The 16431-nt window shown below is 58.1% G+C and overlaps 1 protein-coding gene across 26 annotated transcripts in view; it reads right to left on the bottom strand.

The window, feature by feature from the left end:
* The window catches only part of PHLDB1 (pleckstrin homology like domain family B member 1), a 43299-nt gene extending 30991 nt beyond the window's left edge, over positions 1 to 12308 (bottom strand). For 3 of the 26 annotated variants that reach the window (XM_057490614.1, XM_057490615.1, XM_057490611.1), the window contains exons 1-4: positions 10059 to 10337; positions 7166 to 7246; positions 6382 to 6505; positions 5198 to 5368 (exon numbers count right to left, since the gene is read on the bottom strand). In XM_057490614.1, the coding sequence (XP_057346597.1) occupies positions 5198 to 5368; positions 6382 to 6505; positions 7166 to 7246; positions 10059 to 10175 (493 nt within the window). In that variant the 5' untranslated portion in view covers positions 10176 to 10337. Of the gene's footprint in view, positions 1 to 654; positions 819 to 5197; positions 5369 to 6381; positions 6506 to 7165; positions 7247 to 10058; positions 10505 to 12216 lie in introns of those variants that run through there. The other 23 variants (XM_057490601.1, XM_057490602.1, XM_057490609.1 and 20 more) reach the window with 18 other exon arrangements.
* Between the last annotated feature and the right edge of the window lie 4123 nt (positions 12309 to 16431).

Below are 16431 nucleotides of genomic sequence, written 5' to 3'. Positions count from 1 at the left end.
CCCCATCTCCAAAGGTCAGCCCACTCAGGACACCCAAGAACCCTCTCATCCAGGTAAAGTTGTGGTCCGTGCCCCGCCCACCCCCAAAGGGGCTCAGGGCCCAGCTGTGTGCAGGTGGGTGGAGGGAAAAAACGGCAAAGGAGAGGGTGGATCCCATCTCTGAGCAACACAGAAGGGAAACACACAAACACACACGCATAGGGGTTCCCAGACATTCGCACTCACAGAAATACACAGACACACAGACACAGGCAAATATGCTCACACCCCCCACTCAGCGCTAGTCACTGCTCAGCTGGCCATCAGACGGAATGGACCGGCCAAAGGGAGGCTGGGGAGAGGGGAGGCTGGGGGGAAGGGCCTCGGCTCTTCCATCGGGGGCCCCGCTTAGCCGTAACACGGCCCCGCCCGTCCTAACCAAGACCCCTCAACCCCCTCCGGGGGCGGCTCCCCTGGAGGGGCTGCCTGCCTGCTGGGGAGGATGAGGTCTGGCCGGCTGCGGAGTGGCCCCGCGGTGGACCCACTCGGAAGCCTTCCGGGCACACACACGATCGCGTCTCGGAGCCTCAGGCTGCCAGAGGGGGCCGAGGACACCCCCCCCGAGGCGCCCCTCCCAGCCCGAGCCCCTCCGCGCCCGGCTGCCTGGGGACTCACCGCCGAACCCGGGCCTCGGGACCGCTCGCCCCCGCTAGCTCGGGCCTCCCGGCTCCCGGCCCGCCCCGGGCCTTTGAGGGGGCGGGCCGACCTCCCGCGCCGCCGGCCCAGCTCGGAGCTGCTCCCCGCGAGGCGGCGAGCAGCCGCCAATGCCCGGAGAGGGGCGGGCCGGCCGCCGCGCGGGGGAAGGGAGCCCGGGGGGAGGGACAAAGGCGCGGAGGAGGGGAGAGGAAGTGATGGAGGAGGGGAGGGGCGCCGGGTGGGGAGGGCGGCGGGCGGTGCGGGGAGCGAGCCCGCGCGGGACCCCGCCGGCGGCGGGAGCAGAAGCGGGGCCGGCAGAAGGGTCCGAGGGGGCGGACCCGGGGCACGGTAAACAGAGGCCAGAGGGTGAGGGGGCAGGAGGCGGGCGTGGGGCGCGGCGGGGGCCCGGCGGGAGCCCTCGGTGCCAGGAAGTCACAGGAGGCCTGGGCCGGGGACAGCGCGGTCCCTGACTGGCCGATGGCCACCCGGGGCCAATCACACCCTCTGGCCTGGATTCCTTATCTATCCTTATCTACCAAGGGAGAAGGCTGGCCTCAACGGCAGCAGGGGCTAAGCTCTGGCGTTCCGTGGCTCCCTGTGTTAGAGACAGTGGAACCCCAGGATGGGGCTGGGTCACTAGTCCCGCCCTGGCCCTCGGCTGTGCACTGTGGCAAGGTCACTCCTGGGCTGGGCGGGAGTTCAGGCCAAGGCAGGGCTGTGCGCAGTGTGAGCCGCCCTCAGCCCCAGCCCGGGCCTCCATCCTGAACTCCTCGTCTTCGGCCCCTTCCACTGCCCCCCACAGTGCCAACAGCTCCCTCACCCCACAACCAAGCCGGACCCGAGCACTGCCCCTGCCGAGCCAGCCCGCCTCCCTGGGGCTCCAGAAACCCACCAGATCTCCTCCCAAGCACAACTACCAGTTAGCTCACCCCAGCAGAGCTCTCCCGCCCCACTGAGCTTACCCTTCCCATCTGGGACACACAGTGCCCCTGCCTGTGATGTCTGCGGGCTCAAGCTGAGGTTCTGGGCCAGGCACATACCTGCCACCCAGCCTGCGCCCCGGGTTGTTCTTGCTCCAGGGACCTGGCCTCTGGACATCAGAGCCTTAAGGGCCACACTATGCTCTCTCCGAGGCGCTCTGTATGCTCAGAGCTCACACAGCCCCACACACTTTCAGAGACACACCAACGTGTGCTCAGTCACACCACGCAGACACTACCTCGGCTCTGCACGCTCTGATTCACATTAACACCTCAGTTAAACATGCCCTGTTTCTCACACAGACACACAACCCCACAGGCACCAACCCCCTCTTAGCTACACACTCACTCAGGCAATATCCTTTCACTCAGTCCCTGGAGAGACTCTAAATCAAAAGTCAATCTCTTTGAAAAATAAATGATTTTTCCACCCTTGCTGAACACCTACCCATATTGCCACACTAAACATACACACACACACACACACACACACACGCTCACACACACACACACTCACATGTGCATCTTACCCCCTTCTGAAGGAAAATGGAAGAACCATATAGGGTCAAATGCAAAATAGGGGGAAGCTTAAAAAAAATATCCTCAGGAAGAGTGATTCATCGGTCTGGAAACGGTGACAGCCAGCTGGACAGACCCAGACAGACACGGAGGGTGCCTGCCAGCGAGAAACAGGGCAGGAGGCAGGCCCAAGAAGTGAGAAGCTAGGACCCTTTGCTTTTTCTCTCCTTCCTCTGAGCTTGATCAGTCAAGATCCTTATCAGAGTTTTGTAACAGAGAGTTGGTGGCTTCACTCCCATTTTACAGAAGGAGTGACTGGGTTGGAGAGGAAGACGCTCAGTGTCCAGGATCCTCAAGGGAAGCAGCTGGGTGATCCCCGAATCCTGGCTCCTCAGCCACATTCCAGGGAGCCTCCCCTCCTGGCCTCCACACAGCCACTGCCCCCCAGTGAGGAGAAAGGGCTGGCAGCAAATGCTGGGAGTGGAAAGGGACCTACTGTCTAGACAGCCTGGGCCCTGAGCGGTGTGGCTTTCTGCGTCCTCCCCTACTGAGTCCCCTCCCGGATCTTTCATGTGGTCTGGCACTGTGGTCCCCGGGTGGGGCAGCTTAGACCCAGAGTGAGATTCCTCCTCATTTCCCTGGTCCAATTCCCAGCTCCACCTCTTGCTCTGTAGAGGGCAGTTTGCCAGGATACCCGGGTATGGGGGCAGATGGAATCAGGATCTTCCTGGCTCCTTCACCTCGTGCTCCTATGCCCGTAGCTCTAGCTCAGTTAAAGGTTGGCATCTGCTGCCTGCCCCCACCCCCACCCCCAGCCTAGGCATATTCCTGCCGGGAGAGCCTGTCACTGCCGTCTCTGCTCATCATGACGTGTGCCTCTCCAAGTTGCCTGTGGCTGGGCAAGTGCCCAGAATTATGCATCTAAGGCCTGGTCCAGTCACAGCGGGCTCCTTGTTATTTCTAGGGTGGCCCTCCATTTTTCAAAGAGGAGGATCCCCTCTACAAGGCTGGATCAGGGGAAACAGACAGGGAAAATAGTCCTCCTGCACAAATGCTCCCAGGTAGGCATGTGGCCGATGAATTCTCACATACACATAGGAGTGCACACAGGAACACTTTGCTACCGTAGCCAGTCCTGAGTTCACCCTTGCCCCCCACTCGAATACTCTGATCCATAAACACAAGGAAAGACACAAACAGAGAGATACACAAGCTCAGAGTCACAAACACATCCGGAGATACATAAACACACTCCAGTTACACAGGCACACAGAGATAGCACATGCACCCCCGAGCCACCCAGTTTCCAGGGAAACGTACTCCCAAGAATGTCCGGAGTGGGGCCAGGCAGGCAGGGCTGGGCTTGGTGCCTTGCTCCAGAGAGGAGACAAGGAAACCCTCAGCTCCCCAAGCCCAGGGGAGGGCGTGCTAGGGAGAAGAACACCCAGTCCTTTGTGCCTGTCTACCCTTCCCCAGGCTGCCAAGCTACTGAGAAAGGCAAGCCCAGACAAGAAGGCTATGGAAGTGGGAGGGAGAAAAAAGGATGGGGGTTTAGGGTCAGAGGGTGGGAGGGGCACATACTTGGCAGGGTGGGCTTTTGGCTGGGGAAGAGTTGGGGGTCAGTCACTGAGGTCACAGGAAATGCCTAAGGATTCCATCTTGTCCCAGGCCCTCCCTCTTCCCAAGGAGCTAAGTAATGCACTGGGAAGGCAGGGCAGGAGAGGTTACATAGCGTGGGGTTCTCCATCCTGCTCACAACACACAGGAAGAATGTTCTTGCCCGTCAGCGTGAGGGGCTTGGGGCCTGGGGAGTGAGAGCTGGGCTCTTTCTCCTGCCTTCTTTGAACTTTGCCCCTTCCTCTCCTTGCTGCTCTGCTAGTAGTCTCACTTCCACACGCCTAAATCTCGGACAAGATGCCCTCTTTGAGACTGAAGAGGACTGTCAAGAACCAGATGGACTGTTAAGAACCAATGTATGGGGGTTCCTCTTCTCATCTGGAGTCAGGGACCTGGAAGCCGTGGGGGAGGCAAGGGCCTGCCTGCTGCCAGCAGACCTGCCTCCCCGAAGCCAGTTCTCAGCACACTCCCAAGGGCAGGAGAAAGGAGCAGGGCAAGGCTGGGTCTCCTGGCTCTGCGGTGAAGGCAGTAGCATTTAAAGAGACCTCAAGGGGTGTCAACAGAGAGAGAGGTTAACAGTGCAGTGAGTGGGATTTCCACTATAAAGAAGCTTCTAGACAGTAAGAGGTAGGAGTCCCCAGAAAGCCATCACAAGACATTCGTGGTCCTGCTCAGGGTCAGGCCTGTACCAACCTTCCCATCCTCCCGTCAGCCCCACCCCTACCCACCCTCCCAATCTGCTTCTCTCATTCCCCTACTGTGAAAATCCACGGTGTAAAATCGATGCCCAGCATAAATACACCTGATCTGTCAAACTGCCATCCAGGCTAACCCCTTACCTGCCTGCTCCCCACAGTAACCAGGGTCCCAGTTCTTAGAGCTTAAAAGACAGAATGGCCCGTCGCTTCGGGAAACAGGGTCGTAATCATACTCAACCCAAAAGCTGCCGTGGACAGTACTTCAGCAGGAGTGGGTGTGTCCTCCGACTCTACCACCAGCTTTTGCCCTGCCCCCTCCCACCAGGCGCTACTGCTCTCCTCCCCTGGACCTTTACAGCTTTTCAGAACGACTCCCCTGGGCACTGTGGCCACTGTCTCCCATTGCTGGTCCAGTTGCTCTCCCCTAACAACCACTGACGGCCACCACACCATTCCCCATGCCCTTTGACGGCAGGAATCAGAGCCTCTTCCTGGGCCTGGTATGGGGAGGCAGGGTGGAGGCGGCCAGAGAAGAAAAGCAGGCAAGACAGGTCTGGATGTTGTCTAGGCAGCTCAGATGCACCCGAGCTCCCACCCGCGACATGGCCACTCAGGCAGTCACAACCACCACAGCGGGCCTGCCCCGCACCTATCAGGCACAAGCTTTTAAACTCGAGGCCCCCTCTGTTTGGGACTATCCGACCTTACCCTGAGTGAGCCGGATGGGCTTCCGGACAGGGAGTCCATCAATAGTGCAGGCATTGCCACAAGGGTAGAGGGTGAGGGTGCCACGCACGTTCTCGATGTAGCAGTGCTCTGGAGCCAGGCCTGGGCCCTGCAGGGAGATGTCCCTGGCAGCAGAGCCAATCACCGTCCTCCCTGAAGACAGCGGGGACACTGAGTCAGAGGGCTTGCCCAGGCTGAGGAGTCAGGGACAGGGCAAGGAGGGCCACAGTGGGAACACGTGTCCATCTCCTACTCCAGGGAGAATCACTGCCCACCCCAGGCGTCCCTTTTGGGCCCCTGAGCCTGGGTGGGTCAGCAAGTGGTAGACACTTTCCCAGGCAGAGCGCACTCTGGCCCAGACCTGGGAGGGCCAGGGGTGGGGTGGGGGTGGGGTGCCCAGGAGGAGACAGACTGCGCAGCATGAGTAGATGCCTGCAGCCCTTCCCTAGTCCCTCTGGTGCCCCCCCCACAGGTCCTTTTTCTCTGTCATCACACTTCCCCCTTTCCTTCTAAATCTCGCCATCTCCCCGTCCTCTCTCCCTCCCTTCTGCCACCTGCAGCGGCTCTCCCCCAGCCCTCTCTCTTCTGGTAGCCTCTCCCCTCACTGCCTCTGCAGGAACAGCCCCTCCCCCTGGCAGAGCCCCTGGGACTGGTATTTGGAGAATGTGGGGAATGTAGAATCAGCCAGGCATCAAGTGCAGCCCTGAGAGCAGAGAGGAAGGGCGGAAGCTGCAAGGTGAACGGGGCTGTGCCAGAGCCTTATCTTGGGACGCCTGCCCCATGCCCATCTCCCTGCTTCTCCACCGGTACCTTCTCCCATGCCAGGCATTGCCCTGCAGTGGGGCCCCCTTTCTTCTTGGCCACACGGGTTGCTAAGAGCAATGTGCTCCCCAGTCTCAGTGCTCCCCTCCTTGTTTCTAAGCTGATCTTTAATCCCAGGCATGGAGCCAGATTATCTACCAACGAGGGAAGGCAGCCTGGGGAGGTAAAGACCAGGGAAGCAGGCTGTGGGGGAGAGGTGCGGGGCGGGGGCGCCCAGCCTCCCATGTGGGGGAGGCGAACATCACCAGCAGACAGCAGAAGGGCCCCAATACACGCCTGGGCTCCAGGGCAGGAACGCCAGTGAGGATGGAGGAGTAGCAGGTGGGACACCCTTCCAGACTTACCTTCTTCCAGCGGCAGAAGGGTGATAGCCGTGCTTAGCCGCCCACTGCCCAGGCTCACCAGATGGGGTTTGTCCGTTTGCACCTTCAGCCCTTTGCCTGTCTCAATCAGGTCCAAGGGGCCTTTCTGCAGGCAGTGGGGGTGGAGAATGAGCATCATTAGAGTCCAGGCCAGAATCTTGCCACCCTAGTCCCAGTTGCTCTGGCACTCTCCACACTTGCCCTCTCCAAAGGGCTCTGAGGGTGTCAAAAGGCTCAGCACAAAATCTTGCACGGAGCCTTATTCCACTAAATTGTAATTAGATCTGAATCTAGGCCACTAACTCATCCCACCGGATTTATCTCAAGTCGTGGCTTAACTGCCCCCTTTGTCTGTTAAGACAGAAACAAGGAGAAAGTAAGGGGAGCGAGCATGGTGGGTAGGAGGAGGGGGTACTGCAGGGCGGGCTAATCAAGATTTGTCCCTGTAGACTTGTCTGTGGCAATCCACTTGGCCATCGCTTGCCTCTGTCAAACTAAACTACAAGAGGGGGCGGGGGATGAACTGAGGAGAGGGATACAGCCCAGGGTCAATCTGTAAGCTGCTTCCTGACTTTCAAAGGGTATTTTCTGGGTGAACCAATTAACCTGATTCAGATAAAGTCTTAGCTGTTAATAGGCTTGGGAACTGGGGAAGGGCGGTGAGGAATGGCTGCCTTCATCTTTGAGCTGGGACCACGACTCAGTGGAGCAGCTGAACCCATCTGCACCAGCAGCCCTCTGGCCTCCCGGTCCCGACTCTGCTCACCTGAACCATTGCTTGGGTCTTGCATCCAGGGCCTACCTGGCTCCTACTGAGAGAGTCCATGGTCCTGGGGCTCCAGAGCTCCTGCAGACACAGCAGAGAGCAGGTGAGGAGGGGAGGCCGGGGGAGAAAAGGAAAAGGAGAAGGCTCTGTGGCAGGGTTCTCAGCCCCAGCCACCATCATTCCTAGCAAGCTCACGCGGAAGAAAAAGTGGAGGCACTTCAGGAGCTTCCTGGGGGAAGGAAGTGCCACAGTCAGCCACGCACGGATACCACACCACACCAGCCGTGGCCCTCGCCACCATGCGCACAGAAAGCCCTGTAGGGCCCGGCCTGTGGTTCTGTGCTTTCTTGCCTCTGACATCTAGGGCCCAGGTCTTGGCAGCTGAGGACCCGCAGACACCTAGGCTGTAAAAGCAGGGTGGGGAAAATCTGCCTCAGCTGAATCCGAGGAACTCCCTCCAGGGACACGGGCAGCCAGAGGACCCCTGGATGGGTGGCAGGGCTGAGCAGGAGTTCCCTCCCCCTGCTTTTCCCTCTCCTCTTCTCCCTTTGTCTCTTTTCCCAGGGGTCTCAGTAGGACATTTTCTTAAAGGAGACACAACACGAAAAACTCAACCATTCCTGCCATCTCTGTATGTCTCAACTCCTGCACCCTCTCTTCCCCAGAAAGCAATCTTGCCTCCATATAATCAGCAAAAAAACCCCTCAGTGGTGACTAATGCTGGGAATACAGGACCCCCGGGTTCTCGACCTGATTTGGTTGTATAGGAAGCTTAGGTCCTTAGAACCAACAGTAAAATAGATTCCAGAGCTAGAACTTGAACTCTGCCCCACCCATCCCTTTCTCCCAGGCTCATATTTTTGGTACCTGAGAAACATGAGGCAGGACCTTTGTGTGCCAGTGTGTGCCTACATGCCCATGCCGCCATCGTCTTGCTAAGGTGAGGAAATTCTCACTGCTGAAATGTGACTGGGGAAAATCGAGGAGAGTGTGGTTGAAGGTAGGAAGGGAAATCGAGGCAGGCAGGCCTTCCCTTCACTTTCCCTTCCAGCCCTCTCCCAGGTGACTTGGAGAGGAAGTGAAGGCGAGAGCCAGCATTCCTAGGAGTGTCTGACCCTGGCAGTGGGGCCTGTGGGCCTCAGCCATACAGTTACTAATTTTACCCGCCCACCTTCCACCCTTCCGGACTGGACTGCATCATCTCTGTCACCATTTCCACCCAAGCTGGCGAAAGAGAGGCCGGAACAGGGCCCGGGGCCCACCCTAAGTCGGCCCAGGAAGAGCGAAGGCAAAAGCCACTAACCTACACCAAGCTCCAAGCTGTCCTGGCACCTCTTCCCCATGGGGAAGAATTTCCAGGGACAGAAACTGCTGTACTGCCTCCTTCAACTCAGGGAAATCCCTTAGCATTCTCTGAGGGAGGAGAGGCAAGAGAGAGTAGGTTGGGAATGGGGTATTTATATAAAGGAGGGTGTAAGAAAAACAATGCAATAAATAATGCAGAAAAAGCCTCATCGTTTAGTGGGAAGAGCTTTAGACTGGGATGCAAAGGCTTTAAATTCGAACCCCAATGTTATTACTTATTTCCTGTTAGACCTTGGACAAGTTACTTCTCTCAATGTCAGGTTATTCTCTATAAAACTGGAATAATGATTTTAAGAAAAGATTGTTTGAATTAGTGCTTGCCTGGGGCGAGCGGTAGAATGGGGAGTGACTAAATGGGCACAATATTTTTTTGGGGGGGTGATTGAAATGTTCTAAAACTAAATTGTGATATGGTCGCACAGATCTGAAAATACACTAACATTTATCGACTGTACACGTAAATGAATTTTATTGTACATACAGATGCCTCAATAAAACTGCTAGTTAAAAAAACACGAATGTCTAGAAATTCAGGTATTATATTAAATGACACTGAAGTGTGGAGCACTATAAACACGCCAGCTATTAGCATGTCCACCTGCCAAGTTTGTCGCTATCGCCCTGTGAGGCAGCGGTGAGAGTGTTCATTTATTTACACCAAAGAATTTCAAGTGGAGATAAAGACTGTGAAGGAGTAAGTTTAACGGGGAATAAGAGTGATTACGGGAGAGGCGAGAAGGGAATCAGGAGCTGCCGGGAGAGGAGGAGATAAGGAGAGAGGTGTAGGGAAAGGCCGAGAAGATAAAGGACGCGGAGATTGGGAGGAGTGAGGCTGAGGTCCCGGCTCGAAACCCAATCCCGGTGGGGTGGGGAGGTGCGCCGGGCCGGCGGGGCCTGGGCCGAGGAGCTAAGCCGCGGCCGCGAGGGCCGCCACCCGGGGGCGCCCCGTCCTCGAACCCGCCTCCTGCTGGCGACAGGGCCCTGCGCGCGGCGCCCCCCGACCGGCCCACCTGCTTCGGGCCCCGCAGGCTACCCACTGCTCGGCGCGGTCCTGACCCGCCCCGCCGCCCCCCGCGGCCTTTCGGCTAAACCCCGCCCGGTCCCGCTGCCAAAAACAGGCCCCCGCGGCGCGCCCCGGGCTCTGGAGGAGGGACGCGAGGGAAGCGCTGCGGTCAGCTCGGGCTCCGGCGGCCCTCCCGCCCGCGGGCGCGGGGAGGCAGAGGCCCGGGGCCGGAGACGGCGCGCTACAGGGAGGGCACCGTGCGCAGCGGGGCTGCGGCCCCGGCGGGAGAGCGTGGGCACCCGGACCACGCGGGGGGAGCGGCCCTCTCCGCGCAGCGCGTGTCGGGGGGGCTCGGCACCCGAACGGGGGTGGAGGGAGCCCCGGGGAAGGGCCGGAAAGGTCTGCAACCACCCGGCCCTGGAGTTGATCCAGGTTCCAGACCGCGCCCCAGACGGAAGGGCCCGGGCCGGCCGGCCGCCGCGCCCCCGCCCGGGGGCTTCCCCCGGGGGCCGCTCGGGGCCTCACCTGTGCCCCGGGGGCCCAGCCGGGGCCTCGCCGCGGGCGTCGCATGGCTGCGGCCGGAGGCCTGAGCGGCGAGCCGGGATCCTCTGGGGCCGCCGCCTCCGCCCTCCCGGCGCACATCCGCCCTCGAGGAAGGGCCCCCGGCAGCGGAAAGAGCCGGGAAGGGAAGGAAACTGAGGCCGGAGGCTGCCCGGCGGGTCGCCGGAGCTGGGCGGGGGCCGGCGAGGGGATGTGGAAAGGCCCGGGGCGGACAGAATTTAAGGATGAGAAAAGAAGGGGTCTGCGGGTGGACGGGACGCGGAAAGGGAGGCGCCGGGGCTCGGGGGGAGCCGGAGGAGTCCGAGGGGTGAGGAAAACCGGAGCCGGGCGGGGGGCGGCGAGGCGGGCAGGAGGGCGCGATGGGAGAGCAGGACGGAGCGCCTGCGGGGTGTAGAGCCGGGGGGAGACGGTGGGACAGACGTCCGGAGACGGGGAAGGGCCGAGGGGACGGGGAAGGGCCGAGGGCGCTGGCGGGGGGAACCGCGAGGCGGGGAGACGGAGGGTTACGGAGAAGAGGGCGCCCGGGTGCGCGCCGACGGACGCAGAAGCCGGGGAGGCTGCGGACGTCCAGGAAGACGGGGGCGGCGCGGGGAGCGCGGGGAAGAGCCGGGAAGAGGGGCGTGCGGACAGCCTGGGGTACGGCTTTTGCCTGTCTGCGGCGCTGGAGGCGGGGGTGCTGGCAAAGAGCGCCTCGCCGGAGTCGTCGGGCGGAGTGGGCTTCGCTGCCCCGCCCCGGGGCCGCCAGGTGGGACAAGGCCGCAGTGTTGGGCTGCGGGCCGGGCCGCCCCGCCCGCCGCGGACGCCGGACAAGCGGCCTTTCTTTGGCCGGGCGGGGAGAGGGAGCCGCTTGTTTGCGCGGCCGGGGAAGGGGCGGCCCCACAGACAGCACCCGCTCCCCGCGGGGCAGCTGCGGGAAGGGGGCTGAGCGGGCCAGGGAGGCCCCGCGTGGGGCGCGTGTGAGTGGAGGGCTGCGCGCGGGGCGACGGGCAGCGTGAGTGTGTGACGGGGCTGCCTGGTGAGCGGGAGCGGAGTGTGCGCGGGGTGCTGCTCGGGTGAACGGCGGGTGGAGGCCCGTGTGTGTGGACGGCGCGAGGGGTCCACGAGCGGAGCGGCGGAGACAGGCAGGGGCTGGGCGCGGGCTGGGGAGGGTGCGTGGGTGAGGCGCGGTGGGGCGCTGCACGCGTGTGCCGCGCGGGCAGCCTGCCGTGGAGGGGCTGTTTCTGTGTGACCTGTGGGATGAGTCAGCCTCCGGGGCGGCTGAGCTAACGGGCCCAGAATGCAGCCCCGCCCCGGCGCCCTGGGTCCCCCGCCGGCCGCGCGGTCCGCAGGCCTAGTGCCCCCCGCACCCGCCTCCGTGACCCAGCGCCCCGCGGCAGCCCCCAGTCCCCGCCGCCGGCGCCCCCCCGCCTGCACTGCTCCATCCCGGCGGTGCCCGGGTGACCGGGCTCGGCCCCGCCCGGGGAACTCCGCGAAGGTTTCGAATTGGGACGGTGCGTGTGTGTGGCAAGAGCCGGGGACTCACTCCCCCGGGGTGTCCCATCCGGCCTCACCGACTCCTAAAGACGCGGGGCCTCGCAGGAGGGCTCCTGCGGCTCCAGACGTGCCTCCTACCTCCAGAACACCTACCCAAAGTCCCTCCCGGACACCCACGCCCCCGGCCCGACTTCGCATGCGTTTCTTGTCGGTCCAGGAGGCCTGGCGCGGACTGGAGCGGAGATGCCCCCAGGTCACACGCTCACACACACACACACCCGTGCAAGGCTCTTAGTCCTGCCGTCGGCAGGAGGTGGAGGTGTGGGGCGCTGGCGGATGAGCCCCCGCGAGTGTCCCCTCGTCGGCGGTCTGGGTGCCCGCAGGAGTCTTGGTGGGGGCCAGGCTCAGCGACCCTCCGGGGGGCGCGAGGGCCCCCTCTGGCGGCGGCGCGGGCAGCCAAAAGCAAACAGGAGCCAGGGGCGCACAAAGCCCCCACGCACTCACCTGGGGCACCCCTACGCGTTGCTTCGGGGCTTCCTAGCTCAGAGCTGATCTGAGGGCTCTCGCCAGGTCCCTGGGACTTTCCCTTAACAGTCCCCGCCGCGCCGCGAACGGAACCCGCAGGCGTAGCGGGAGGAAGCGCCCTTACCTTGGAGGGAGAGGACAGAGGTCCCTTCGCCTGGCTCCGCCGCCGCCGGGCCTCAGGCTCGGAAAGACACTGTTGCCTTCCCTTGGGAACCCGCTAAGTAGGAGGAGAGCGAGCGGGTCCCGCCCCACCTCCCCGCTAGTCCCCGCCCCCGTCCCCCGTCCCGTCCGCCTGGCCGGCAGAGAAGACGCCCTTGTGGGGCTAGAGCACAAGGTCCCCCCACCCACCCTTTCCCATAGCAGCACCTCCCCCAGCCCCATGCCTGCACAGCACCCGCTTTGTTCCTCTCTGCAGCTGGCCTCTCCACTACCACCACACCACACCCCTTCTCCCCTCCCTCTCCCTAGGACTCTGCTAGACCACCTCCGCCCCTGGGCTTTAAGGCTCTTCTGAGAGAGCATTTTGGACAATATCTCCCCTCCTCCTTTTTTTAAAAACCTTAGATGCCTGATCCTCCATCTGGCTACCATAAACCTCGTAGTTGCAGCCCTACAACACGCTGTCAACATCTCCAGAACATCTGAGAGTACTCAGGGCAGCCTCCTGTCACCCTTTCTCCTCACTCTACCCCAAGCCCTACCATGAAGAGCTGTGAATGGGGTTGGTAACCCTGCACATCAAGCTGCGCAGATTTTTCTAAGGATAAGCATAAGAAGACATGTTGAAGTGACATGCAAACATAATGAACAGGAAAGGTGAATGGAATTATCTCACCTCCAAGTAGCTTCACCCCCCGCACAACCTGCTGGATTACAATTGGGAGGCAAGCTATAGATACACTATACGTGAAGCACACCGTATTAGTTCGGATCTGTGTAGGAGTAGAGAGTTAATAAGGAAGTAAAGGGGGGATTAAAAACCTGAAAAGAGCCTAGAAACCAAGCCTGGTTTTAATCATTCTTCATTTCAACCCCCAGCCCCAAAATCCAGCCAGGACAGTGGATCCTTACCTTGCAAAGCCTTCTCTTGCCACAGGAGACTGACTCAGGAGGCTCTAGGGAGCTGCACTCAGCTAGACTGGACCCCTTTAACCTGCCCTATAGGGACCCCTGGAACTATTCGTCTGTGAAGGAGGGAGCAGAAAGCCCCTAAGCCTGGCATAAATTCCAGCTGGGATGGGTAGCAGAAAGTAATTTTCCTCTTTAGGATGAACAGATTCTGTTCTGATTCAATGTCTTTAGTCCTTGCCCTGACTCCTAACCCAGGAACAGCAGGAGGCTGAACTGCAGGAATCTTTGGTCACTCATTGACAGGGTCGGCACTGGCAGGAGGCCCCCCGGAGGCTGGAGCTGAGGGCGCCAGGCAATTGGCAAGAAGCAGGCGGGGCCGGACTCTCTTTACCTGCTGTAGCTAACCAAGGTCAAACAATCAGGCTCCAGCATGCGCTGCAGGTACCGGGGAGCCCCAGGATTTGGAGGGGGTACAGAGGCAGCTCTTATACTTCCTTTTTTCATACTGTTTGAGGCTCATGAAAGTTATTTTGACTTTGATCACCATTCATGAGGCAAATCATAACAGTAATTTCCAGGCTATTCTGGTAAAAGAAAAAGAAACAAAACCAAAACTACAGTATCCTATGTGCCAAGACCCAGTACTTTGAGGGAAGGGGCTCAGACTGGTGTACCTCAGACTTTTCACGTTTCACAACTCTCAACTCATCTTGGTCAGGAGGAATTTGAGGGAATAATCAAGCCTGCCACAGAGGCAGCTGACGCTGAGGCAAGGGATTGAAACAGCACCCAACTTCTCACTGTCCTCCCAGCCCAGGGACCAGATGACCTCATGAAAAAGGCTCTCGCAAATGTGTCCTCATCCTGCTGTGTTGAGGCCCTATGTTCCCACAGTTAGAGCACTCAGGGGACTACAGACCTCCCACCCCCACCCTGATCCACATCTGGAGCCCATCAAAAAAACGCAGTGCTCTCACAGTTATGCAAGAGGTCCAGCAGCTGGGAGCTCAGGAAAGGGGGGGTAAGAAAAGAGAGCAGAAAACAGCTTTCCAAGCATGCTTCAGACTTTCCAAGTGGAAGCAGGGGGAGAGAGCAAAGGCTGGGTGTGGAAGGAAGAGTGGGTTTCTTAAGGCCCTCTGCACTTGGCTATGAATGTCAGGAATGGATTTCCACACCCCTCCTGCACATTTTCCATCTCTGTCCCACCTCTCAAACTGTACTCTCCAGCCCCAGAAAGAGGCGATTATTGCTCATTACAGTAAGTAATCCCTGGAGATACACCCTATCCCAGAAAGCTATCCTTTCTGGCCTGTTCCAATCCTGAGCTCAGGCGTCATTAGTATAGGTGTGGTGGCAGCAGTGATGCCAAGTAACTCCTCTCTGCATCCAAGTTGGAAAAAAATTCAAACCTTTCTCTTCAGCAGCTGCAAAGGAGCAGAAGCTCTCTTCTCAGCTTGTCTTAGAAATTGCACAATCCACACTTCCACCCAAAGCCGAGACATCCAAGCTGAGCGGGAAATTTGGGTCGGAAGACTTGGCTCCGTCTACCTCCAAGGCTCAGGACCTTTTTATGTGCTGAGAACAAGTGTTACTTGGGCAAAAGAGTGGGAAAGACCTACTCCATTTCTCTCATCTCCTTGAGTTTTTTCAAATAGCCCCTGTTCAATAATCAACTTGACCAGAGTATGCTTATGGGACCATTCAGAATTTAGCCAAGCCCTAAATAACCATTTGGCCCCTGCCCTATGAACACCAAGGCAAAAAATCTTTCCCTTTAGGTGGGGGGTGGAGGGAGTGGGAAGTGACCCAAGCTTGTAGAAACTTTTGTTTGTGTTGTTGAAAACTGCCTGGTTTCTTGGCCTGTTTGAGAGAGGGTTAACAACTTGCTTTGGAAAGGTAGTCTGATTTTCCTAAAAGCTTGCCTCCGTATCAATCACTAACTCCCCAGGGTAAAATCTTAGACTGACACTTGTAGAGATGCCCTCTGCCCTTGGGTTTAGAGCAACACCCAGCAACCAACCTACTGTGGATCTTCCAGGTTCAAAGCTTCATCAGCTGCAAGTATATTTGCCAAAGGGGACAAGAGGGAATGGAAGGAGAGAATGGTTCAGTAAGAGATACACATAGTAAAGGGGAGTCAATCCTGGGTTTTTGCTTTCTTTTAAAATATTCCTCTAAAACCTACAAGACAGAAGCCCTAGTCCTTATACTCACTGCGACGTACGCTGAGCATCACTAGTTGTAGTATTTGTCTTAGAAAAAGAGGCTTTGTTAAAGCACATACAGACACTACTTCGAGCTACTTTAATCTTTTTGAGGATGAAGACTTCTTTCTCAACCTTCCTTCAGAGTCCTGCCACATGACAACTTTCAGAAAGGCTGCTCTGTATCCACCCTGGAAATCTCTCAGATCCTACCCAATGTGAACAATTCTAATTGCTCTTAACCCTGGGGAGTTAGTTTCCACCGTCAGAGATAAGCAGACTCATATATTTGGGGTTTGAAACTACCAAGTGGATAAATGACACATCTTTTTTAAAAGGAATGACCACAGGAGGTATATTCCCTACCTCCTCTATGTGGTATTTATCAATCCAAAGCAGGAACCACTGCCTCCTAAAGAGAATGCTCGGTCAGATCTAATTATTTTGTTAAGTCTCCCTCACAAGAGGCCAACAAGAAGTCCACTTGATGCCATGGACAGAATAGCGGCCAGCCGGGGGATACAGCACGGTTTTGGTGTGCTTCACGTCATGGGATTAAGGTTACAGTCACAGAAAGCCCAGCCACACTTCAGCAACATTAGACGAGGTACTTTGTTTCTTATGGAAAAAAAAAATCTTGGCATCCACCATTAAAAATATTTTCATGCCGAAGTATTATTCTTTAGAATAATTTGCCTTCCAATTTGTTGACATCCAATAGTTTTTCAAGTTAAATTAAAAGAAAATAAGGAAGAAGCCTTTGCTGACAGAATTGCCAACTGATCGAATTGCCAACAACTCCCAACGCATTCCTCATTTACGCCTGGACTACTTACCTGATTTTTTTTTTAGTTGTAGTTGACACTGGATCACTTATTTCTTACGACTATTTGTCTAACGGCAAAGAGAATGCTCCAATATATCATCAACCACTGCTATTCATTAAAGATGAAGCCTCATTTTTTTACTCTATAACTGCCCCTGACAAAATTAAAAACAAGGATTTAAGTAGCATCAGATTCCAAAAGCTATGCTGTCAGGTGCATGTGTTGTATATGCTCAAA

The sequence above is a fragment of the Manis pentadactyla genome, chromosome 13 (genome assembly GCF_030020395.1).
Source record: "Manis pentadactyla isolate mManPen7 chromosome 13, mManPen7.hap1, whole genome shotgun sequence".
In the NCBI taxonomy this organism is placed as follows: domain Eukaryota; kingdom Metazoa; phylum Chordata; class Mammalia; order Pholidota; family Manidae; genus Manis; species Manis pentadactyla.
Note: the sequence above shows the minus strand (reverse complement) of the source record. Positions and strands in the feature narration are given on the sequence as shown.